Raw genomic sequence first — 25628 nt, forward strand, 5'->3', positions numbered from 1 at the left:
CATGGCTGTCTTCCCTCTGTGTGTCTACCTCTGTGTCTCTTCTCCTCTTCTTGCAAGGACAGCAGTCATGTTGGATTAGGGCCCACCCTAATGACTTCATCTTAATTACATCTGCAAGACTATTTCCAAATAAGGTCACATTCACATATACGAGGAGTTAGGACTTCCATATCTCGTTTGTGGGAAGGGGTTGGGGGGGGCATAGTTCAACCTGTAACAGTGGCCCACCTAAGGCTTTGAATCTGGGGCTGAAGATTTACAAATGCTGGAGAGCTGTTCAGGATCAGCAACAAGCTGAGACTTTCTCCTTTATGCCAGTCAGGACTGAAGGAGTCAGGACAAGGGAAGGACAATGCTCCTGCATTACAGTGATATTTAGGGCCCAGACCAGGTGCTAACTGATTCGCTTGGCTGTACACCTGAAACTAACCCAACATTGTAAATCAACTATAATCCAATAAAAGTTTTTAAAAATAATAAAAAAATAAAATAAAACCGTCTTCTGCCCCATCATTGGTACTTTGGGAAAAGAGGCTTAGCTTAGCCATATAATAGTTCTTCCTGCTTCCCAGACATCTCTTGTGAAAAGGGAAGATGGGGGAAAATGCAGCCTTCCAAAACTCCAGGCAGGGTGGTGGAGGGCAAAAAACTCACCTCTCGAATCTGCCTAATATGGCAGGGCTGGGATAGCCAATTCAGACAAATAACCGAGTCTTCATTGGGGGTACGTGTAAAGAAAGGACAACAGTAAAGACAGTAGTGGGAAATCATTTATTTTCATACTATTTCAGTGAAACCTTAAGAACAATCCCTCTACTAAGAGGGATTTGAGAGGAGGGTGCGGGGAAGTGAGGAAGAGGAGATTTCTTGCTCTGTCAGATAAGATTTTCCTTAGTCGAAGGGGCCGCATAGATTTCGTAGAGTTGGGAGGTCCTCATCTTGAGTTCCCGGGCCACCTGGCAGATGGAAAAAGGCCAGCAGCAGTGCACTGCCAGCCAGTCCTCGCACAGCGTGCCCTAGGGGAGACCGGGTCTCTGTCCTGGCTCAATCACACAGGCTCAGTTCCCTTTCCCAGGGACCTCCGCAATATTACCTCATGGCCCATCCCACCCACTGCCCCCACGATCCGCCACCACCCTGAAGTCATCGCCCAGGGACACAACTCCACCGGGTGACCCAAGTGCCAAGCAGCTCAACACCTAATCAATCCTTGCAATTCAGAGACCTGCCCTCAAGACTTCCTTCGTACCTGAAACCACTGTCTCACTGACAGAAAATTCTGTCAACATCTTTTTTTTTTCCTCTTAGAACTTAATGTTTATAATTATTTTATTTACGTTTTTGGAGTAATAAATGCACATGGTCCAAAATTCCCACAGTAAGAAGGGATAGGAAGTAAAAAGTCAATCCCCCCCTTCTACAGCTGTCACCAACCACCCAGTTACCTGTCAGGGGGCTACCGTTGTTGGTAGTTCTTATATACACTTCCAGATAAATTCTATGTCTAGGCAAATATATAGATACATATAGATATATACACATTATATTTTACATACATATATATAGTCTTTTTAAGTAAATCATTACATACTTATATGCCTTGCTCTTTTGTTCACTTAAAAATATATCTTAGGGATCATTTCACATGAATATATAAAAAGATGCCTTTAACTAATGAGAACCTACTGTACAGCACAGGGAACTCTACTCAGTGCTCTGTGGTGACCTAAATGGGAAGGAAATCCAAAAAAGACGGGATATATGTATACGTGTGGCTGATTCACTTTGCTGTACAGCAGAAACTGACACAGCAGTGTAAAGCAACTATACTCCAATAAAAAAACAAATAAAATAATAAAAAGATGCCTTTTTATCTGTCCACGTCTTAGTAGGTATGACATGTCTGTCCTCAATCTCTCATTGTACCTCAGTCTCAGCTGCGCTGGAAATCGTCTGGCTCTTTGAAGAGTCCCCAGGGAACCCCCAGAGTGAATTCTGTATATGCTGGATGGGCTACATTTTAAGTGAGATTATCCCAAGTGTATCCTCCAAATTTGGTGCACTTCTACCTATCATCTTCTCTGGATGTAATAAGAGACAGAGAAACAGAAGTGGCCAACAATCTACATTATAATAGGTCCCCCTTGGAAACACCCTTCACAATGTGGCATTTTCGTTAATATACACCCTAGTAACAAATGAAATCGGAAATTTCTTCCCTTTCCTTTCTCAAAGTATTCCACTAAGTGTGGTGTTTTTAAGCATCCTCACCCACACCTCATTTTTTTTTTAAAATCACAGGTTTGAAAGGCACAGGTTCTCATACAGATCCAGCTTCACATATACATCCAAACACACTTACCTGTATTTTATGTCTCTCTCTGGTGCCAATTCTTAGTGCAAAGGTGGACCCAGGTAACAATGGCCAACAAAAACACTCTCCATAATGCCTAGCGATGTCACACTCAAGACACATGGGACAAAAGAGACCACAGAAACCTGTCAATAACCACATAAAAGCAAGGTTCTCAGTTGTGCTTGGAGCAACTTCACATCTCAAAGAGCATTTATAGCCCTATGCCATCAATTTAATACTGCATTGTCCCCCTGCAATCAGGGACTGAGAATGAATAACCAATTTGCAAAACTCACTATATGAGAATTGCCATAACTGAGCCACATCAAAATTGTCTTCTTTTGTTAAACACTGGCAAAGCTGAACCTGCTACAATTCTGTTAACGTTCACTACAGTAATTGTTTTTCCTGTCAAGAGAAAAGCATTAAATAATTTTTTATAGTTGAAACATAACTGTTGCTTCTCTTATGTTCATCTAATTTCAATATTCAAAATAGACACAGTATATGATACTTTTGAATAGCAGGCGTCTTCTTCTATACATGTGATTGAAAGCTCTTATATGGTACACTGATTCTGCCTGCTATTCTTATAAGGACTTTATTCTGTTTCTCAGGCCAGAAGGTTTCGCTAATGTTTGCAGCTTCTTGGAGCCACTGACATCTGCCAGTTTTAATCTGTAAACTAGTAGAGGCTTGGTTCCTTGAACATCAGCTGGAAACAGTTGGTCATTTATTCATTCATTCATCTTTAACTACTGATATTGTTTCCTACACATCCTGCATGAACCATTAACACAGAGGTTCTCTTTTAAATACGTTTTGGGTCACGGGCCCTTTTGAGAATATGGTGATAGCTATGAACTTGCTCCTGAAGGAGAGAGAAAAATACATGAACAGAGACATGCAAAATTGTGCATTCAATTTCACGGGGTTCAAGGATCCATTGAAAACTATCACTGGACCACAGGTTAAGAACCCCTGGTAAACGATTAAGATGCTATATCATTGCAAAAGATGACAACCTTGATGAATACAAATAATCTGAACTATGAAAGAGCAAAAAAACTAACCATAACCTTTAAAAACGTATTCAATAAATATGCTATTGAGGCATAATTTGTAAACAAGAAAATGCACAAATCATAAATGTTCAGTTGGATGAGTTTTGACAATCATGTTCACCCACGTAACCAAACGTGTAGAATACTGCCATCACCCCAGGGAGTTCCCGTGTGCCCCTTCCCAGACAATTCCAGTCCTCCCACCCCCACTCCAGACATATCGCTATTCTGATTTCTATTCCCATAGATGAGTTTTACCTCGATTTGGACTTCGTATAAGTGGGATCATGTTTACTTTTGTATCTGACTTCTTTTGCTCAACATCATGTTTCTTGAGATTCATCTATGTTGCTATGTGTATCTGCAGTTTGTTCCTTTTATCGTTGAGTAGTATTCCCAATGTATAAATGTCCTACAAATTGTCCATTCTCCCACTGTTTATTCCATTTTTTGCTATTATGAATAAGCACTATGAATATTCAAATACAAGTCTTTACGTGGACAACTATTTTCATTTCACTTGGGTGGATTCCTGGAAATGGAATTGCTAGGTCATGGGGTAGATTTATGTTTAATTTTACCAGAAATTTACAAAGAGTTCTCCAAAGTATTTGTACCATTTTACCCTCCCACCAGCAATGTATGAGAGTTTGTTTTTCCACATCCTCACCAACATTTGCTATTGTCAGCCGTTTTTATGTTATCCATTCTAATGAGTGTGAAATGGTAGTGTTCATAGCCTTCTAGTGCACCAGACACAAAGGCTCACATACCATGTCACTAGCATACTAGAAGAATTCCTTGTCAAACACCTGTCTCTGTTGCCTCATCCCTCCCTCCCTCTTCAACAGTGAGGAGTGCAGAGTCCCACTCCCAAATTCAGTGACAAAGAAGCAGAAATCTAGGAATGCTGTTTTATCTTAGAACCTCCAAGGGATGTGCCTGGACTCTGGACTTCTCCAGTTTCATATAAGGGGTGAGGCAGCACATGTGCATGCAGGGCATGAGGACTGGAGGGGGGAAGAGGACAAGGAGCAGCCTATCTTTGAGGAACAGAACATCTATGTCATCAGGAATCTTAAGAAAATCACTAAATCACATATTAGAGGCATCACTTGGCCCAAAGCAAACACTAAATTCAGCCTTGATTAAGTCTGGGATGTTTTGTCCCACATTTTAAAAAAATCATTACTCCTAGAGAGATCAGCAGATCCCACTAAGCACTGACAACTGGTATAAACAGGTCAGAGGACAGCAAATGGCCCATGAACGTGCAGTGAGTTCAGAGTGGTAATATTGTATGCAACCCTGAATTAGGGGACTTTGAAATCATGGCACATAAAAATCAATCAAAACTTATGCATGAATTACAAAATACTGTAGTGTATATCCCTGCAAATAAAAAATTAATCAAAAGTTGCATAATTATAAAGCTGGCAAGCTAAGTGAGTAATAAATTGTGTTTACACAATTGCCTGAGCTGCACCACTTTAACTGGCAGAGAGAAATGCCCACCATCCTCAATAAGCATATTGTAAAAAAGTTGTTTTGTGCACTGGAGCTCCTGTACCTTATTTTTATGACTCATATAACACATGCTGTTAATTTTATTTTTAAGCCTTTCCATTTGTATATCCATGTTATCTAAGTGTTCATTATGAGGTAGTACTAGATACTGAGGAAACACACCCAAAATTCAATTACCTTGGGACAGAAGTCAGATATGATAAAAAAAAAAAACCCACAATGAAAGCCAAAGTTTTATTATATAATAGGTAATATTTATACAGATTTCACCATGTGCCAAGCCCTGCTAAAAGTACTTTGCATTTATTAACTCATTTAATTCTCACAACAATCCTATAAAATTTACTATTATTAGGCCCATTTTACAGATGAGCAAACTAATGCCCAGAGGATTTAAGCCATTTGCCCAAGTTCATACATTTGTTAAGAAGGGGCAGAGGTCACGTTTGAACTCAAGTAGTCTGGCTCCAAAGTCTTAACTACTACACATACCACATACGCCCAAATGTTCTCATGTTTTATGTATTTAACTAGTAAACAATTGTGGACTTGTGTGTTCTAAGACAGTGTCCTCACCACCACTATTTGGTATTTATTCCTGTGGAGAGTCTGAAATCATGCAACTTCTTTAGGAAAGATCCTTGGGTCAGGTGTACTGAGATGGAGTGCTGTGGGATAAACACTGTCCTCAACAAGAGATGCAAAAGGGTAGGATGATGGAATCCTTTGTCTTCAGGGGGCTCCAGGAGGAAATTTCACTACATAAATCACAGACTAAGGGTAAGTATCCAGAACATACAAAGAATCCCTGCAAATCAATATATCAAGGATTAAACAGAAGAAGGAAATGAACACAAGACATGAACAGGTAAAGAAGAAATACAAATGGCCAAGAACAAACATGAAAAGCTGCTCAATGTTGTTAGTAATCAGGGAATTACATACTAAGATGATCAGAAACCATTTATTACCTATAAGAATGCCAAATTTTTCTAAGGTTTTTTTTTTTGAATTTTTTTTTTTTTATACAGCAGGTTCTTATTAGTCATCAATTTTATACACATCAGTGTATACATGTCAATCCCAATCGCTCAGTTGATCACACCACCACCAACACCCCCCTGCCGCTTACCCCCCTTGGTGTCCATACGTTTCTTCTCTACATCTGTGTCTCAATTTCTGCCCTGCAAACCAGTTCATCTGCACAATTTTTCTAGGTTCCACATATATGTGTTAATACACGATATTTGTTTTTCTCTTTCTGACTTACTTCACTCTGTATGACAGTCTCTAGATCCATCCACGTCTCAACAAATGACCCAATTTTGTTCCTTTTTATGGCTGAGTAATATTCCATTGTATATATGTACCACAACTTCTTTATCCATTCGTCTGTCAATGGGCATTTAGGTTGCTTCCATGACCTGGCTATTGTAAATAGTGCTGCAATGAACATTGGGGTGCATGTGTCTTTTTGAATTATGGTTTTCTCTGGGTATATGACCAGTAGTGGGATTGCTGGATCATATGGTAATTCTATTTTTAGTTTTTTAAGGAACCTCCATATTGTTCTCCATAGTGGCTGTATCAACTTACATTCCCACCAACAGTGCAAGAGGGTTCCCTTTCCTCCACAACCTCTCCAGCATTTGTTGTTTGTAGATTTTCTGATGATGCCCATTCTAACTGGTGTGAGTTGATACCTCATTGTAGTTTTGATTTGCATTTCTCTAATAATTAGTGATGTTGAGCAGCTTTTCATGTGCTTCTTGGCCATCTGTATGTCTTCTTTGGAGAAATGTCTATTTAGATCTTCTGCCCATTTTTGGATTGGGTTGTTTGTTTTTTTAATATTGAGCTGCATGAGCTGCTTGTAAATTTTGGAGATTAATCCTTTGTCAGTTGCTTCATTTGCAAATATTTTCTCCCATTCTGAGGGTTGTCTTTTGGTCTTGTTTATGGTTTCCTTTGCTGTGCAAAAGCTTTGAAGTTTCATTAGGTCCCATTTGTTTATTTTTGTTTTTATTTCCATTACTCTAGGAGACGGATAAAAAAAGATCTCTTTGTGATTTATGTCAAAGAGTGTTCTTCCTATGTTTCCCTCTAAGAGTTTTATAGTGTCCAGCCTTACATTTAGGTCTCTAATCCATTTTGAGTTTATTTTTGTGTATGGTGTTAGGGATTGCTCTAATTTCATTCTTTTACATGTAGCTGTCCAGTTTTCCCAGCACCACTTATTGAAGAGACTTTTTCTCCATTGTATATCCTTGCCTCCTTTGTCATAGATCAGCTGACCATAGGTGCATGGGTTTATCTCTGGCTTTCTATCTTGTTCCATTGATCTTTGTTTCTGTTTTTGTACCAGTACCATATTGTCTTGATTACTGTAGCTTTGTAGTATAGTCTGAAGTCAGGGAGTCTGATTCCTCCTGCTGCGTTTTTTTCCCTCAACACTGTTTTGGCTATTAGGGGTCTTTTGTGTCTCCATACCAATTTTAAGATTCTATGTTCCAGTTCTGTAAAAAATGCCATTGGTAATTTGATAAGGATTGCATTGAATCTGTAGATTGCTTTGGGTAGTATAGTCCTTTTCACAATGTTGATTCTTCCAATCCAAGAACATGGGATATCTCTCCATTTGTTGGTATCATCTTTAATTTCTTTCATCAGTGTCTTATAATTTTCTGCATACAGGTCTATTTTCTCCCTAGGTAGGTTTATTCCTAGGTATTTTATTCTTTTTGTTGCAGTGGTAAATGGGAGTGTTTCCTTAATTTCTCTTTCAGATTTTTCATCATTAGTGTATAGGAATGCAAGAGATTTCTGTGCATTAATTTTGTATCCTGCAACTTTACCAAATTCATTGATTAGCTCTAGTAGTTTTCTGGTGGCATTTTTAGGATTCTCTATGTATAGTATCCTGTCATCTGCAAACAGTGACAGTTTTACTTTTTCTTTTCCAATTTGTATCCCTTTTATTTCTTTTTCTTCTCTGATTGCCGTGGCTAGGAATTCCAAAACTATGTTGAATAATAGTGGTGAGAGTGGACATTCTTGTCTTGTTCCTGATCTTAGAGGAAATGCTTTCAGTTTTTCACCATTGAGAATGATGTTTGCTGTGGGTTTGTCATATATGGCCTTTATTATGTTGAGGTAGGTTCCCTCTATGCCCACTTTCTGGAGAGTTTTTATCGTAAATGGGTGTTGAATTTTGTCAAAAGCTTTTTCTGCATCTATTGAGATGATCATATGGTTTTTCTTCTTCAATTTCTTTCTTTTTTTTTTTTTTTTAAACTTCAGGGTTTCTTTCTTTCTTTCTTTCTTTCTTTCTTTCTTTCTTTCTTTCTTTCTTTTTGGCTGTGTTGGGTCTTCGTTTCTGTGCAAGGGCTTTCTCTAGTTGCAGCAAGTGGGGGCCACTCTTCATCGCGGTGCGCAGGCCTCTCATTATCGCGGCCTCTCTTGTTGCAGAGCACAGGCTCCAGACGCACAGGCTCAGTAATTGTGCCTTACGGGCCTAGTTGCTCCACGGCATGTGAGATCTTCCCAGACCAGGGCTCAAACCCATGTCCCCTGCATTGGCAGGCAGATTCTCAACCACTGCACCACCAGGGAAGCCCTCTTCAATTTCTTAATATGGTGTATCACCTTAATTGATTTGCGTATATTGAAGAATCCTTGCATCCTGGGATAATTCCCACTTGATTATGGTGTATGATCCTTTTAATGTGTTGCTGGATTCTGTTTGCTAGTATTTTGTTCAGAATTTTTGCATCTATATTCATCAGTGATATTGGTCTGTAATTTTCTTTTTCTGTAGTATCTTTGTCTGGTTTTGGTATCAGGGTGATAGTGGCCTCATAGAATGAGTTTGGGAGTGTTCCTTCCTCTGCAATTTTTTGGAAGAGTTTGAGAAGGATGGGTGTTAGCTCTTCTCTAAATGTTTGATAGAAATCACCTGTGAAGCCATCTGGTCCTGGGCTTTTGTTTGTTGGAAGATTTTTAATCACAGTTTCAATTTCATTACTTGTGATTGGTCTGTTCAAATTTTCTGTTTCTTCCTGGTTCAGTCTTCGAGGTTATACTTTTCAAAAAATTTGTCCATTTCTTCCAGGTTGTCCATTTTATTGGCATAGAGTTGCTTGTAGTAATCTCTTAGGATGCTTTGTATTTCTGCAGTGTCTGTTGTAACTTCTCCTTTTTCATTTCTAATTTTATTGATTTGAGTCCTCTCCCTCTTTTTCTTGATGAGTCTGGCTAATGGTTTATCAATTTTGTTTATCTTCTCAAAGAACCAGCTTTTAGTTTTACTGATCTTTGCTATTGTTTTCTTTGTTCCTATTTCATTTATTTCTGCTCTGATCTTTATGATTTCTTTCCTTCTGCTAACTTTGGGTTTTGTTTGTTCTTCTTTAGTTCCTTTAGGTGTAAGGTTAGATTGCTTATTTGAGATTTTTCTTGTTTCTTGAGGTAGGCTTGTATAGCTATAAACTTCCCTCTTAGAACTGCTTTTGCTGCATCCCATAGGTTTTGGATCATCGTGTTTTCATTGTCATTTGTTTCTAGGTATTTTTTGATTTCCTCTTTGATTTCTTCAGTGATCTCTTGATTATTTAGTAACGTATTGTTTAGCCTCCATGTTCTTTTTTTACGTTTTTTTCCCTATAATTCATTTCTAATCTAATAGCATTGTGGTCAGAAAAGATGTTTGATATGATTTCAATTTTCTTAAATTTACTGAGGCTTGATTTCTGACCCAAGATGTGATCTATCCTGGAGAATGTTCCATGCGCACTTCAGAAGAAAGTGTAATTTGCTGTTTTTGGATGGAAAGTCCTATAAATATCAATTAACTCTATCTGCTCTATTGTGTCATTTAAAGCTTCTGTTTCCTTATTTATTTTCATTTTGGATGGTCTATCCATTGGTGTAAGTGAGGTGTTAAAGTCCCCCACTATTATTGTGTTACTGTTGATTCCCTCTTTTAGAGCTGTTAGCAGTTGCTTTATGTATCGAGGTGCTCCTATGTTGGGTGCATATATATTTATAATTGTTATATCTTCTTCTTGGATTGATCCCTTGATCATTATGTAGTGTCCTTCCTTGTCTGTTGTAACATTCTTTATTTTAAAGTCTCTTTTATCTGATATGAGTATTGCTACTCCAGCTTTCTTTTGATTTCCATCTGCATGGAATATCTTTTCCCATCCCCTCACTTTCAGTCTGTATGTGTCCCTTGGTCTGAAACGGGTCTCTTGTAGACAGCATATATATGGGTCTTGTTTTTGTATCCATTCAGCAAGCCTGTGTCTTTTGGTTGGAGCATTTAATCCATTCACGTTTAAGGTAATTATCTATATGTATGTTCCTATGACCATTTTCTTAATTGTTTTGGGTTCCTTTTTGTAGGTCCTTTTCTTCTCTTGTGTTTCCTACTTAGAGAAGTTCCTTTAGCATTTGTTGTAGAGCTGGTTTGGTGGTGCTGAATTCTCTTAGCTTTTGCTTGTCTGTAAAGCTTTTGATTTCTCCATCAAATCTATATGAGATCCTTGCCAGGTAGAGTAATCTTGGTTGTAGGTTCTTCCCTTTCATCACTTTAAGTATATCATGCCACTCCCTTCTGGCTTGTAGAGTTTCTGCTGAGAAATCAGCTGTTAACCTTATGGGAGTTCCCTTGTATGTTATTTGTCGTTTTTCCCTTGCTACTTTCAATAATTTTTCTTTGTCTTTAATTTTTGCCAATTTGATTACTGTGTGTCTTGGCATGTTTCTCCTTGGGTTTATCCTGTATGGGCCTCTCGGCGCTTCCTGGACTTGGGTGGCTATTTCCTTTCCCATGTTAGGGAAGTTTTTGACTATAATCTCTTCAAATATTTTCTCAGGTCCTTTCTCTCTCTCTTCTCCTTCTGGGACCCCTATAATGTGAATGTTGTTGCGTTTAATGTTATCCCAGAGGTCTCTTAGGCTGTCTTCATTTGTTTTCATCCTTTTTTCTTTATTCTGTACTGTAGCAGTGAATTCCACCATTCTGTCTTCCAGGTCACTTATCTGTTCTTCTGCCTCAGTTATTCTGCTGTTGATTCCTTCTAGTGTATTTTTCATTTCAGTTATTGTATTGTTCATCTCTGTTTGTTTGTTCTTTAATTCTTCTAGGTCTTTGTTAAACATTTCTTGCATTTTCTCGATCTTTGCCTCCATTCTTTTTCCGAGGTCCTGGATCATCTTCACTAGCATTATTCTGAATTCTCTTTCTGGAAGGTTGCCTATCTCCACTTCATTTAGTTGTTTTTCTGGGGTTTTATCTTGTTCCTTCATCTGGTACATAGCCCTCTGCCTTTTCATCTTGTCTATCTTTCTGTGAATGTGGTTTTTGTTCCACTGGCTGCAGGATTGTAGTTCTTCTTGCTTCTGCTGTCTGCCCTCTGGTGGCTGAGGCTACCTAAGAGGCTTGTGTAAGTTTCCTGATGGGAGGGACTGGTGGTGGGTAGAGCTGACTGTTGCTCTGGTGGGCAGAGCTCAGTAAAACTTTAATCCGCTTGACTGCTGATGGGTGAGGCTGGGTTCCCTTCCTGTTAGTTGTTTGGCCTGAGGCGACCCAACACTGGAGCCTACCTGGGCTCTTTCGTGGGGCTAATGGCGGACTCTGGGAGGGCTCACACCAAGGAGTACTTCCCAGAACTTCTGCTGTCCGTGTCCTTTTCCCCACGGTGAGCCACAGCCACACCCGCCTCTGCAGGAGACCCTCCAACACTAGCAGGTTGGTCTGGTTCAGTCTCCTATAGGGTCACTGCTCCTTCCCTTGGGTCCCGATGCACACACTACTTTGTGTGTGCCCTCCAAGAGTGGAGTCTCTGTTTCCCCCAGTCCTGTCGAAGTCCTGCAGTCAAATCCCACTAGCCTTTGAAGTCTGATTCTCTAGGAATTCCTCCTTCCGTTGCCAGACCCCCAGGTTGGGAAGCCTGACATGGAGCTCAGAACCTTCACTCCAGTGGGTGGACTTCTGTGGTACAAGCGTTCTCCATTCTGTGAGTCACCCACCCACCAGTTATGGGATTTGATTTTACTGTGATTGTGCCCCTCCTACCATCTCATTGTGGCTTCTCCTTTGTCTTTGGATGTGGGGTATCTTTTTTGGTGAGTTCCAGTGTCTTCCTGTCGATGATTGTCCAGCAGCTAGTTGTGATTCTGGTGTTCTCACAAGAGGGAGTGAGAGCACGTCTTTCTACCCCACCATCTTGGTTCAGGGCTGGCCACACTCTAAGGTTTTTAGAGCATGTCAAATGCTGTGGGGCACCACAGAGAAATAGGTGCTCCATACACTGATGGAGATGGAAATTGGCGCAGTCACTTTGGAAATCAACTTGGCTGAATCTCGTAAAACTTTAAATACTCTGGGATTCAGTAACTCCACTTGTTAGCATCTACCCTAGAGTAATGCTTACACATGCACACAAAGAGGCCGGTACAAGGATATCCACTGCAACATTATTTGTGGCTTCAAATTTAAAACAAGAGTACCTTAATAGACGAACGTGTAAATAAACCATGATGTTGCAGATCATACTAGGGAATAATTAAGAACGCAGTGAAAGATCAATTAAGTACCAACAGAGATAAATCTCTATGACATATTTTGAGTTAAAAAAATCAAATTGCATGATGATATTACAGCATAATACCATTTACGCTTTGTTTAAAAAGTTATGAAGCAATAGTATATGTTACTAATAGATGCATATGTAAATACAGAGAAAAATATCTGGAAGAAAACACTCCAAATTGATTTAATAAAAAAGAATGACATGGTTCCCTTTTCTGTAATGTTTCATTTCTTTAATAAAGTGAACATATTCATGTGTTATTTGTGAAGTAAAATATATATATATATATATATATGCAAGTATGTGTGTGTGCATGTGTATGTACTTTTTTTAAAAAAAAAGCAGCTCAGGCTCAAGAGAGATCCATGCCATAAATTCAGCCTCTTCCTCTTACCCCCAAAGTCCTGGTGGTTATGTCAGCTCCCACAGCCTAAACATTCCTGGCCTATTCTCTAACATGAACTCCACCCTCAAGCATGGAATGTGGTTCATTATTCATCCCTCTAACTCACAGGGGGAGTCGAGATAAAAAGAAGAAGGCTACACAAAACCACAGTGTGGAGCCCCAGAGAGCAGAAGCAGGAAAGGTGGGTGGAAATTGCAGCAAGGCACATTTCAGATTAATTATCACAAAAAGGCAGAATCTAACAATAAGAGATGCTTTAAAAAGGAATGGGGGGCTTCCCTGGTGGCACAGTGTTTAAGAATCCGCCTGCCAATGCAGGGGATACGGGTTCGAGCCCTGGTCGGGGAAGATCCCACATGCTGCGGAGCAACTAAGCCCGTGAGCCACAACTGCTGACGCCCACGCGCCTAGAGCCCATGCTCTGCAACAAGAGAAGCCACCGCAATGAGAAGCCCATGCACCGCAAGGAAGAGTAACCCCTGCTTGCTGCAACTAGAGAAAGCCCGCGTGCAGCAACGAAGACCCAACTCAGCCAAGAATAAATAAATAAATAAATAAATAAATAAATAAATAAGGAATGGGGCATGCTCATACGTTGTGGGTGGGAGCGTAAATTAGTACAACTTCTAAATGGAGAGCCATTTGGCAACATCTATCAAGATTTTAAAAGGTACGTACTATCTGACCAGTAGTTTACCCCTCAGCAATTATCCAACAGATAATTCACGCACATACAAAATGGCACCTATACAAGAATACTCACAAAGCATTGGTTTGAATATCAAAAAGTCTGGAAACCACGTAAAGATCCACTAATAAGAATTTTTAGATAAATAAATTATGGTACATTCATACAATGGAATCTATGCAGCAATTTAAAATATTAGCTTCAGAAGTGCTGATATGGTCTGATCACCTATATTGTTAAATTAAAACAAAACAAAGTTGCAGAACTGTGTGTTTACAATTCTATTATTTTTGTCAATTATATATACCACATATACAGAAAAAATCTGGAATAGATGCCAAAATATTAACAATGTATATCTCCGACAGCTGGGATTACAGGATACTGCTTTCTTCTTTTATAGCCTTTTGTATTTTTCTTTTTTACCATGATTATATGATACTTTTATAATAAAAAGATTAATCTATTTTCATTAAAATTTTTAATATATTTATCAGTATATAGACTATATTGGGGCTCAGGTAAGAGTGGTGGCCTCTGAGGAGAACTGGGCAGGGCAGGAGAGCAGGGATGGAGTTGCTGCTTTTCATATACCTAAGGGGTAGGTACTTTTGAATTTTGCATCATGTACCTGGTAACCTATTAAAAATCTTTTTTTTTTTTTTTAAAGCACTGAGCTGGCTCCAAGGGAGAGGAGCCCTCCTCCCCGGAAATGTTCAGAAAGACAAGGCTTGCTAGAGGGGACTTAGACAAACTGGTGAGGGGCCAGACCAGCTGACCCCAATATCCCTTCTGAATCTAAGTCTTTATGATTGTTTCAATGAAGTGCAGGAAAGAAGGAAGCAAGTGAGAATACAGGTTAAAATTCATTCATAGATGTGTCGTTCAGGAAATATTCACAAGTGCCTTCTATTTGCCAGGTGCTTCGCTGGGCAAGACCAGTTAGCAGGACCCGTGGTCCCTGCCTTCAGACTGCAGTGTACAGTGTACAGTGTACAGTTTACCCAAGATACAGTTCAAGGACACGAATCCCAGTCTGAGGCCTTTTCATGCCTCCTTCCTCTTCCAGAAAACCAAAGAAATTCTTGGACTGCTTCACCCTACCCACGTTGGGCCTCTGATGGCTCCTCGTCCACACAAAGCTCTTTACTGCCTGGTGCTTGTGGTGCCTCCACAGGAAAGGTGATTTTAGTGGCTGGTTCTTTCCCATCTCTCAGGTATCAGCTTAAGTCAGTTCCTCAGAGAGGCCATCCTTTGCCCCCTGTAATCTCCTTTCAAAACACCTTGTTTATTTCCTCCACGGTACTCAGCACCACTGCAATTATTTTGCCTATTTGCTTATTGCCTATCTCCTCTCAGAGACAGTCTCTGTCTTAGTCACTATTATATCTGTAGCACCTATCACATGACCATACATAGGTAAGAACTCAGTAAATGCTGGCTGAATTACAAACCAGTGTTGATTACACCTTCCACATAAACCTGCTCTGGGGCAACATCACAAACATCCCCAGCTGGAACAGCCAGCCTTTCACCCACAAGGCCATTTCACAGCCACTTATTTCACCTCGGCTTCAGCTTCACATCTGAGCTTTCAGAAACCACATCCTCAAAGGACACAAAAGCACCCATTTTCTCATCCCAGGGAAGTGTGAATTCAGATGAAAGCACAGAGGTGGGAAGAGGGAGGCAGTTTAAAAAAACAGAAGTGCAATTAAATGAAGAAGCAAAATGTCAAAAATAAATGGAAACTATCACTCTTCATAATGTACCCTTTGCTTAATGGATGACAAATTGTAGCAGTAATTCTCAACATTTAATGGTAAACTATCCCAAGATGGGAATCTGACGTGAAACAAAGTCATGGAAAGAAGATGTCCCTTTTGTTTCCAAATTTGTCACAACTATTGTCACAGTGATTTGCTTAAAATAAAACTTTGTGGATGAAGTAGCCCTTTTAAACAAGGAAGGAAAAAAACCCAAGACTTATAGCACTCATACTCCAGCTGCATCCTGGGAATCATGGTGCAGATCACCAGAGTATAAATTGACACTGCCTATAAATTTTTTCTTGTGAGACCATTAGCTTAGAGATACTATGAGCAGTCACAAAATGGAGGCCCACCCGGGGAACAACAATTAGGACACGGTACATTCAAGATCACCCGGTACTGTATATCCATTGCCTCTCCTCCACAGATCACGTCCAGCTGTAAAGAATATTGTATTCTCCACATGTCATTCCTTCTTGCCCCTAGAATGGGCTCTCCAATGGACCAGCAGGGACCCAGAAGACCCGTGTGGTCGGTCTCCTGAACACTGATGGGGGTGGAGTGCAGAACTAAGCAGTGAAACAATGTTTAAGGCTGAGGGGGTGGCATGTGGTCCTTTCTTTGGTCAACTTTTTAGGTACTCTTGGGATTGGGCAGCAACCAATCTAAGTCTCCTGATTCTACTCTTTGCTCTCAACATTCTGGAAAATAAAAATTTAAAACAACAATAACATTAATACCTAAGATTTACTAAGTGCATTATTGTATATTTGTTGGAATTTTCATAGTGACACACTCCAATAGTAAATTTAGGAATTTATCCCTTCCCTACTGTGGGAAATAAGAGAACTGGCATTCAAAATGCTCTGGCCTAGTCAAGCAGCAGGCATGAATGACCTAGGCTAGTCAGATTGGGCTCCATTGCTGAAACAGCAATTCTCAGACAGGAAAGCAAAAGGATTAAAATGTTTGGAGTTGACCAGACTTTCAGCTATCTCCTGATAATGCATCTTGTCCCTCCTAAGCTTAGCTTTTAGTTGATTTCCTGATTTTGTGAGCTACCCCATAACCTTCTAATGAAATCCTATGTTTGCTCACGTATTAATTTCCTAGGGCTGACATAAAAAAATACCACAAACTGGACATCTTAAAACAATAGAAAGTATTCTCTCGTTGGAGAATTTTGTAGGCTAGAAGTCTGAAATTGGCATGTTGGCAGGGTTGGTCCTTCTGGAAGCTCCGGGGGAAAGTCTGTTCCATGCCTCTCTCCAAATTTTTGGTGGTTGCTGGCAATCCTTGGCATTCCATGGCTTATAGATGCATTATTCTAATTTGTGCCTGTCTTCACATTGCAATCTTTTCTGTGTGTGTGTCCAAATTTCCCTCTTCTTACAAGAACACCAGCCACTGGCTTAGGGCCCACCCTAATCCACTATAACCTCTTTGTAACTTGACAACAATGCAAAGAACCTATTTCTAAATAAGGTCACATTCAGAGGCTCCAGGTGGACATGAATTTGAGGGGACACTATTTAACCCAATGTAGCATGCAACCAAAAAAATCTCTGATCCAGTTATGTTCCAAACCAGTGTTCTAGAGTGGGTTCTATGCATTATCTGCTTTAATCTTGACAGTCTTTAAGGTGGGCACCTTTATTTACCCCCATTTCAGAGGTGGAAAAATGAAGGCCCTGAGAATTGTTCAAGGTCAAATGGCCAGTAAGAGGCAGAGTTAAGATTCAGGCAAGGTCTATATCCAATACAAATGTGCTCTCCTAACAACTACATTATGTTCCAGGCTTTGCTCGACTTAGAAATGCATTGATACCCTCACCCCTCCAACCACAAACTATAAGCTATGAAAAGAAAATGGTCCACTTCCCAAACTGGGGCTGGGTCTCCACATCTCCACGTAGCTATTCTGCCTTCTCTGTACCACAGTACTGGGTGACAACCAAAGTCAGAGAATGTAGACAAGAACCAGGAAGAATCCTGAGTGATTCAGAGAACAGCTGCCATAACTGTCGGGTCAGAAGTACACATGGGTAGCTGTGGCAGGAAGAAATCTGCTGAGCTCTGGGTCAGATGGTCAAAGGGACAGCAATGGAGGGTAGTGTTTGGTGCTGGGTGGTCTCTTCTCTGTGAGGCCCAGGCAGACAGTGAAGGCTCAGGCTTGGATGATCAGAGCACCAAAAAAATTTTGTTAGAGTTTTTGCCTCAGCAAGACTCAGCTGAATAAGGACGTGGATCAGGTAGCAGCTCAGAGCTCTCTGGTTGATCCATCTTATGAGGCTTTAGGATAAATTCAGGTCTTGCCAGACCCTCTAAAGGGTGGAGAAGCCATATTCTTCAAAAATAGCAGATCCAGAGTCTGTTGAACTTAAGAGACTGGCCCTCATCCATCAAAAAGGACAGCCCCCCACTCCCCCCCGCCAAAAAAAAAAAAAAGATTCTGTGACCAAGTTACTCCCTAGGGCAAGAACATCAGGTCCTGGAAAAGGATACTGACGTGTGGTACCAGAGATGGGTCAGAATGTCCTAAGGTAAAAATAGAATCAATGTGCTTTGAACTTCAAACCCAGCGGAAAATCATGCAGTTAGAGGACAGTGTTGTTGGTACTTCTTTACACCTAAACCAGTGTCTGAAAAGATTTCAATCAACAAAGGGAGCTATTCAACCTAAATGTCCATCAACAGAAGAATGGATAAAGAAGATGTGGTACATATATACATTGGAATATTACTCAGCCATAAAAAGGAATGAAAATTGTGCAATTTGCAGAGATGTGCATAGACCTAGAGACTCATACAGAGTGAAGTCAGAAAAACAAATATCATACAACATCGCTTATATGTGGAATCTAGAAAAACGATACAGATGAATTTATTTGCAAAGCAGAAATAGAGAGACACAGACATAGAGAATGGACGTATGGATACAAGGCGGGGAGGGGGGGAAGGGATGAATTGGGAGACTGGGATTGACATATATATACTATTGATACTATGTATAAAATAGATAACTAATGAGAACCTACTGTATAGCATGGGGAACTCTACTCAATGCCCTGCAGTGACCTAAACGGAAAGGAAATCCAGAAAAGAGGGGATACATGTACACATATAGCTGATTCACTTTGCTGTACAGCAGAAATGGACACAACATTGTAAAACAACTATACTCCAATAAAAATTAATTTATTTTAAAAAAAGGGAGCTTCTTTTTATGATTGGTCTTATTCAATGACTGGTCTTCCTCACTATTCTGTGAGGAAAGTACTACACTTTCTTCACAGAAATACTAGAGATAAGCAAAAAGAAAAATTATTCATTAGCGTACCATCTGGAGACACTTGCTGTAAACATTTGTATTTATATCCTTCCAGATATTTTTCTAAATATTCCCCCAAATTAATGTCAAATGTACATGGTTTTACAATCTGATTCTTTAACTTAAAATTGTATCCCAACATTTTTCCATCTCAGGAAGTATTACTCTACAACATGACTTTTCATGGCTGTATAATAATTCATTGTATTGAAGTCCCCACTGAACATTTAGGTTGTTCTAGATTGTTGCTACAATAACCAATGCTGCAAAATTTAATGATGCTGCTAAATCTTTGTACATGATTTATTTCCTTCGACTAAATGCCTAAAACTGTAATTACTGGGTCGAAGGCTACATAACACTTGAGGTCCTTCTTATAGGTGTTACTAACCATTCACTGGGAAGCTTGTACCAATTTATACTCCATCAGCTGCAGATAAGGGAGCCCATTTTGTGCATCTTTACGTACAATGGATTTTGTCATTTAAAAAGATATTTGAAGTCACCACTTATTTTATAAAAACATCCACATCCCTGAAAAGCAAGATCCTTCCTGTCAAGGAGTATATCTGAGTCACTAGAACATTAATCCAGTTAGTCTGAAACCATCTAATTTCTGTCCTTGTGCCTGATGCAGCTTTTCTACCCACTGGTGTCTTAGGAAAAAAAATAGTAAAGGAGAACTTAAAGGAAGAGAAAAAACATACAAATTCTCCTATCTCTGCAGACACTGAAGAGGCCGGTGCTCCAGTCCCCACCAGTCTGGACGATCATGATTGTGGTCCTGCCACTGGCTCCCCGGACAGGCTGCTTCACCACAGCCTGGGCTGGTGCATGGCTCCTGGAGAGTCAAGGATGGTGATTAACTTGGAAACAAAGAAGATTGTTCAGAAGGATAATCATCAAGCCAAGACAGAGTGATAAAGAGATAGGGACCCAGTGATGCCCAGTGGCTCTTATTTCATAGCCCAAGCTGACTTCACCATCTCCGTCCCTCCTCCTCCATCATACCTCCTCCTCTGATTTTTTGCCCCATTTCTATTAGTGGCATTATTATTCCAAGTTCTGTCACTCGGACTCAATGTCCAGTCTACTTCCTCAGTGTTTCTCAGTGTTTAATAATAAATTCACAAATTTGGAACCAAGAGTCCTCAGTTCAAGCCCCAGCATGTCACTTCCTGGAAGCCTGACCTTGGTTAAGTGGCTTAACCTCTCTGTTTTGTTTGTTCAAATTTAAGATGAAAAAACTACCTCACAGGGTTATTATGTGGACTGAAAGACAGATAATTTGTTTATTGTGCACACAGCATGTGTAACAATGTGACCCTGAGTGAGGCTGTATGCAAGGATTTTGAAACTTTGTTGAAAAGACTAATAAGGAATTGGACTGAATGGTACATCTAAATCTGGACGAGGCTACTGAAGTGGGACAGGTAGTATCATTTAAATGAATAACCCAGACTTCAGAATATATCTTGATATCAAACTACTATATTGTTGTCCTCGTGCAGCCACAGAGTACAACTCTGGTTTGATTTTCCCTGAAGGGCATAGATATTCCACTCAGTCATTCTGAAATAGAAATACAGGACCAGGGGATGGGCTTCAAAAGTGAGGTGAGAAAAAAACTTCCTTCTCTTTCTGGGGCTGAAAGTTAGTTTTGCCTGAATGCCTACCATGGGGATACCTGGAGTGAGTCCTATAGTGAAGGGCAAGCTGTTATCTAGCCTCATGGAAGGGGCAGGTCAAGAGTGGGATAGAGGGGCCAGAGAATGAGAATGAGTCTGAGCCTGTACATAGTAGCAGTTACTCTGTTTGGGGCTACCCTTTTAGCAAACTTCATTAAGAGTTTTGCACCTGGTCTCTGATGTGTTATGAGGAAATAAAGAGCTTGCCTCATACTTGAGAGAAAATAAAAAGACAGCAGAATTTCTTCCTGTAACAGCTGTTGTTACGGTAATAGTCACCAAGGTTCTGCACCTGGGACACAAAACCTAGAGGCCAGAGTAGAATACTCCTGAGCATCCTGAAGGCAACACCCTGGGGGCATCTTGGAAACAGCTGCCCTTTTTTTTTTTTTTTTTTTTTCCAGCTGCCCTTTGAGAACCTCTGATTTGGGACATTAAATCCAATGGGATTGCAAGTTATCATAATATGGGGAGCACTGTTCTTGTTATTAAGATCACATCTCTTTTTCATTCCACCAATACCACCCACACCCTCCCAAACCTGACAGCACATTAGCTTGTTAAAAAAACGCATTCCCAAGCCTCACTCCAGACCACTGTACAGGACTCCAGGGATGAGGTATAGAAATCAGTGTTCATAATAAAATTCCCAGGCAACGCCCACGTAGTCATCCTGATAACAGCCTGAAACCTGGTACAGGTGGACTTGGAGACCACTGATGATCCCTGCAGTGGCTTCTGCGTCTCCTACCAGATAGGTGGTGACGTCAGTGTAACAGAGATGGCAAGGAAAATAGAATAGGAGGTAAGGCAGAAGGGAAGAGGATGCTGGGAGCACAGCCAATCTACAGTGTCAGTGAGACATGAGGGGCATCCCAGCCAACAGCCGGGAATGCTGCACAAGAGCTTGGAAGAGCGAGTGGAGTTGGGAGTGACCTATCTAGAAGTGTCAAAGTAGAGCTGTGAAACATCCCCACCCTTTTATCCATTCGGCATTATATAACATAGGTATGGGTACATGTTAATATATTTGCTATCATGTGGGCTAAAGCTTACTGCTATGGATTGAATTGTGTCTCCCCGAATTCATATGTTGAAGATCTAGCTCCCAATGTGACTGTATTTGGAGGTAGGGCTTCAAGGAGATAATTAAGGTTAAATAAAGAATAGGGGTAGGACCCTGGTCCAATAGGGCTGCTGGCCTTATAAGAAGGGAAAGGCCATGTAAGCACTCAGAGAGAAGGCTGCAAACCAAGAAGAGTCCTCACCAGAACCGGACGGACCATGATGGCACCCTGATTTTGGACTTCCAGCCTCCAGAACTGTGAGAAAATAAGTATCTGTTCTGTAAGCTACACAGTCTGTGGTATTTTGTTATGAAATTCCGAGCAGACTAAGACACCTATGAAGACTTCAGATTGGTCCTGAAGAAACTACCTCTATACATATCTTATCTCCTCTACTTCCATGTGAACTCCTTGAGGTCAGGGGGCACCTGCTGCTTCTCCCTGTATCCCCAGAATCCAGTGCACTCCTTGAAAACTAGTGCGTGCACAACAACTGTTGAATTGGGTTAAACTCAATTCACACATCTCTTCCATTATATTTGAGTCCTCCTCAAATCTAGCTACAGATTATGTGACCTTAACCATGTTTCATTCTCTAGTAAAGGCACAACTCTCAGGTGTGAATTGATTACATAAAAACATCAAGAGTTTTTATTGAGAGTAGCCTAAAATCTTCTTGCATGCCTCCACAAAACCCAGGGCATTTACCTCTCAACGTGATCCCTGCAAGTTGGGACTTCCATTATTGCACTAAGAGTTTCCAACAATTTTAGTAAAGGAGTTTCTTAGGGCTGAGCCCCTAGGTTAGATTTTCCCCTGAAACGCATTTATAGCTCGGAGCCCTAGAAGAGAATTTTCTGCTTCTATCTCACCATTATATGTGTAACACCTATTATGGCAAGGAAGCCTGTCCTCTAGCTATTGCAAATCAAATAACTAAGAGGGTAGCTTTTCCTTGGTGGAAAAAAAAAGGGGTTTTTGTGTGTGTGTTTGCCTAATTTTGAACTCAAGAACTGTATTATTTTCTTTCCTTAATACTCTGAATCTTTGGTGATTTTTATATTAAAATGTTTGAATTGACATTCATTAGCTAAAACATTTCAGTTCAAGATTATAGCTCATGTGTCAAAATTAAAATAAGAAGCATAGCTACCCTTCACCGAGTACCTGCTATGTGCCAGGCACTTAGTAGTTCCTTTAAGAACTGAATAATTACTCAGGGGCTGCTACAGGTGTCAGACTAAAGTAGCTATTGCAGCTTCCTACATAGCTTTTAGCTCTGTATATTACTCTAGATAGAATCTTACACTACCACTAATAGGAATGAGTTTGGAAGCAGTGGGTGAAGCTGATGGTCACACAGTTTCTAAACCAGAGTAGCTATGCATTTGCCATCAAATTCAGCAAGTTCTTCATTTAGTGTAAAGAGGACAGAGCTTCGATTCAGGCACACTAAAGTACAAATGTGGCTCAGCTGCATTCTAGTTGTTTGACCCTGTAAAATACAACTTGTCCCAGCCCTCAGCTCTGGTCTCCTCTTCCATAAAATTGTATTTAAACCATCGTACCTCCATAGTCGTCCTGAGGATTAAACAAGATTATGTACTTGGCATATAGTAGGCATGCAGTTGATGGCAGCTACTGTTATTATTTAAATTAAGGATCTTGCACATACCCTAGGGCATCCTGAACACTCTTCTGAGAAACAAAGAACAGAGGGAGGAGACTGGGAGGAGTTTCTCAGTTGTCATATGTGCTACCCAAATACCTTAAAATTCAATCAGGGTGACTAATCATCCCAGTTTGCCCTGGCCTAAGGGTTTTTCCAGGATGGAAAACTTTCAGTGTTAAAATCAGGACAGTCTCAGGCAAACCAAGAGGGTTGGTCACCATAAACGAGAGAAGCAGAGAGAGGCTTCAACTGGTGGGAGGCAGAAGACTGACTGCAGTCATTCAAGTTATCAGCTCCTACCAAACAACAGAGTTGAGACAGATGAGACACACAGCCTTCCCCCTTTTCAGCCTTACTCTAACCTTCACCTCTTCCAGCAGCTAAACACATTCCCCACTGCATGTCCCCACACACCTGGTGCTTCAGCCTGGGGGGTTTCATGTCACCCTCTACCTTAATGAAACTTGCAGTACTAAGAGTTTGTTCTGCCTTCCACTGAGGTCTCCATGATTAACCATTTCAAACCCTTAACTGAAGTCAAAACTCTTTGAGTTTTGATTTCAAAAGGGTGGAAATTAATGGCAGCCACCAGAAATAAAGTTTCACTTGGTCAGGGTGCAACATTTTCAGTTAAGGATAAAGAGACACCTTTCCATCCAAGCCAGCTCTTCTCTTTTCACCAGCCAAGCAAGGCTAGAAGGAAATAATCAGTTGCCTCCTTTTCAAGTACACACAGGAAATGATAGCAGCTTTCTTCCTGAGCCCAGTTTTCTTTTTCCTGGCTCCTTATAAGAAGAGATTGATTTGATATTCCAACCAAAGAGCAAAAGCTGGGGGTAAAATCACCCTACTCCCTACCTCAAGCTGGAAATAAAATGTTCTTCATCTTCAGATGATATGAGTGAAAGCAACAGAGGTGAGTGTGTGTTGAGAAAGGAAATATCCTCAGGAAACTTAGAGAAGTAATTTCCAAACCAATTCATAGCTAACAGGTATTTTCTTGTCACTTGGGATATCCTTTTCCCTTCAACAATATGCTGACTGATTCTAAACTTAGGTTCAATCCAAAATGAAACATCTAAAGAATGTTGCCTTGATATTCTGGAACCTGAGGTCACAGCAGTGTAACTGGCAGACATCTTATTTCTTTAAAGACAGGTACACAGTTAACAGTGGGCATGTCCGTCTTACTAACCTGAAGGGAGATACTGCTGAAGATATAGTGTAAGTTAAATAAAAAGAAAACTTCTCTTTGGTGGAAAAAATCCCTTTGCTTTAAGAGATAACTCTAGCAAACATTTATCTAGCTAAGTGTCACTTGACCTTTCCTTAGGGGACTCAAAAGGCTACAGATTTCCGCCATGCCTTGTAACTGAGAAGTAGTGGGGACCTCTCATCATCCCCAGGGTCACTGGTCCAATTCAGCAAGAGGGTATGAGTCCCACAAATAACCTGAAAACAGAGACCTGAAACCTGAAAAAAAAGAAAGGTCTTTCAGCACAGATACCGTGCTTGAAACCACCTAATAAAAGATGGTTTCCTAAAGTTTAAGCTATGCTAAGTTGCCCCACGTCTCTAAGGATTTTTTACAACTTCTAGAAATCTCCTACTCTTCCATGGACTTCACCGAGCATGCCGGGAAAGTGGTGCTGCTTCTTCCCTACACAGCCCAAATGGAATCTGGTGAACAAAGCAGGGCTTGGCTGGTGATCGCCTCCCTACTGCTCTGAATCTTCAGGGTCCTAGGAACCTCTGAAGTATGCCTCTAGAGCATGTCTTATAGAGGCACGGACACCAGAAGCACTAGGAAAATGTTTCTAGAGGAAAAAAATTAGAGAAAATTGCACACTGAGGGGAGGGGTCTGCAATAAAAATTCAACGTTATTTATACTAGAAAGACAACAGGCGGAAATTGCCAACTCTACTATATATTCTCATCAGACCCATAGAGAATGATTGTTTAGGGTTCTGAACTTCAAAGCATTTACTTGAACAGGGTTGTTAGCAAAAGCCTCTATAATACCTCCCAAATCAAGATCCTTCAGATACAGCTTCCTAATTGCCTTCACTCACTAGGTTCTGGACAACTCTCATTGTCTTCTTAACTGTAAGGATGCAGCCTACATGGAGGACAGCCATGTTTCTTCTGCTTACCACTCTATTCCAAGTGCTTAACACAGTGTTTGAAACACTGTGAATAAGCACTCAATAATTTGTTGACTAAATGTGCTATATATGAACATTCAAGTTTATAAGAATAACAGAAGTTAAGTGATTACTAGCTTTGCAAAAAGATTTACAGTACGATTCCTTTGAAGAATGAGCAACCATTGCACATATAAGCTGATTCCGTATTTTAAAATTTCATTTGTGCCAACTTTTCTAATCAAACATCTATTGTATGAAGTGACCAATCCACATGACACACAGCTCTTTCACCTAAAAATAAATGAAAAAGA

General features: G+C 40.3%; 1 protein-coding gene across 1 annotated transcript; it reads right to left on the reverse strand.

The window, feature by feature from the left end:
- Positions 1-787: 787 nt before the first annotated feature.
- On the reverse strand, positions 788-24152 carry PLAC8L1 (PLAC8 like 1). The gene is made up of 4 exons (XM_059917391.1): positions 24028-24152; positions 19450-19583; positions 2363-2499; positions 788-1016 (listed from the first exon to the last, which is right to left on the reverse strand). Exons 1-4 carry the CDS (start codon positions 24150-24152, stop codon positions 876-878), a joined length of 537 nt encoding a protein of 178 aa, XP_059773374.1. The 3' UTR covers positions 788-875.
- Positions 24153-25628: the final 1476 nt, after the last annotated feature.

This window comes from Balaenoptera ricei, chromosome 3 (genome assembly GCF_028023285.1).
Source record: "Balaenoptera ricei isolate mBalRic1 chromosome 3, mBalRic1.hap2, whole genome shotgun sequence".
Lineage (NCBI taxonomy): Eukaryota > Metazoa > Chordata > Mammalia > Artiodactyla > Balaenopteridae > Balaenoptera > Balaenoptera ricei.

What these genes read in the sequence shown, in the direction of transcription:
- PLAC8L1 (XM_059917391.1), bottom strand. Translation starts at nt 24,152, where the DNA reads ATGAATTGGTTTGGAAATTACTTCTCTAAGTTTCCTGAGGATATTTCC. An exon ending in CATTTTATTTCCAGCTTGAG is followed by an intron (nt 19,584 to 24,027) that starts GTAGGGAGTAGG and finishes TTGACTCTCCAG; the next exon opens with GAGCCATGCACCAGCCCAGG. An exon ending in GAGAGAGACATAAAATACAG is followed by an intron (nt 1,017 to 2,362) that starts GTAAGTGTGTTT and finishes GGTCTCCCCTAG; the next exon opens with GGCACGCTGTGCGAGGACTG.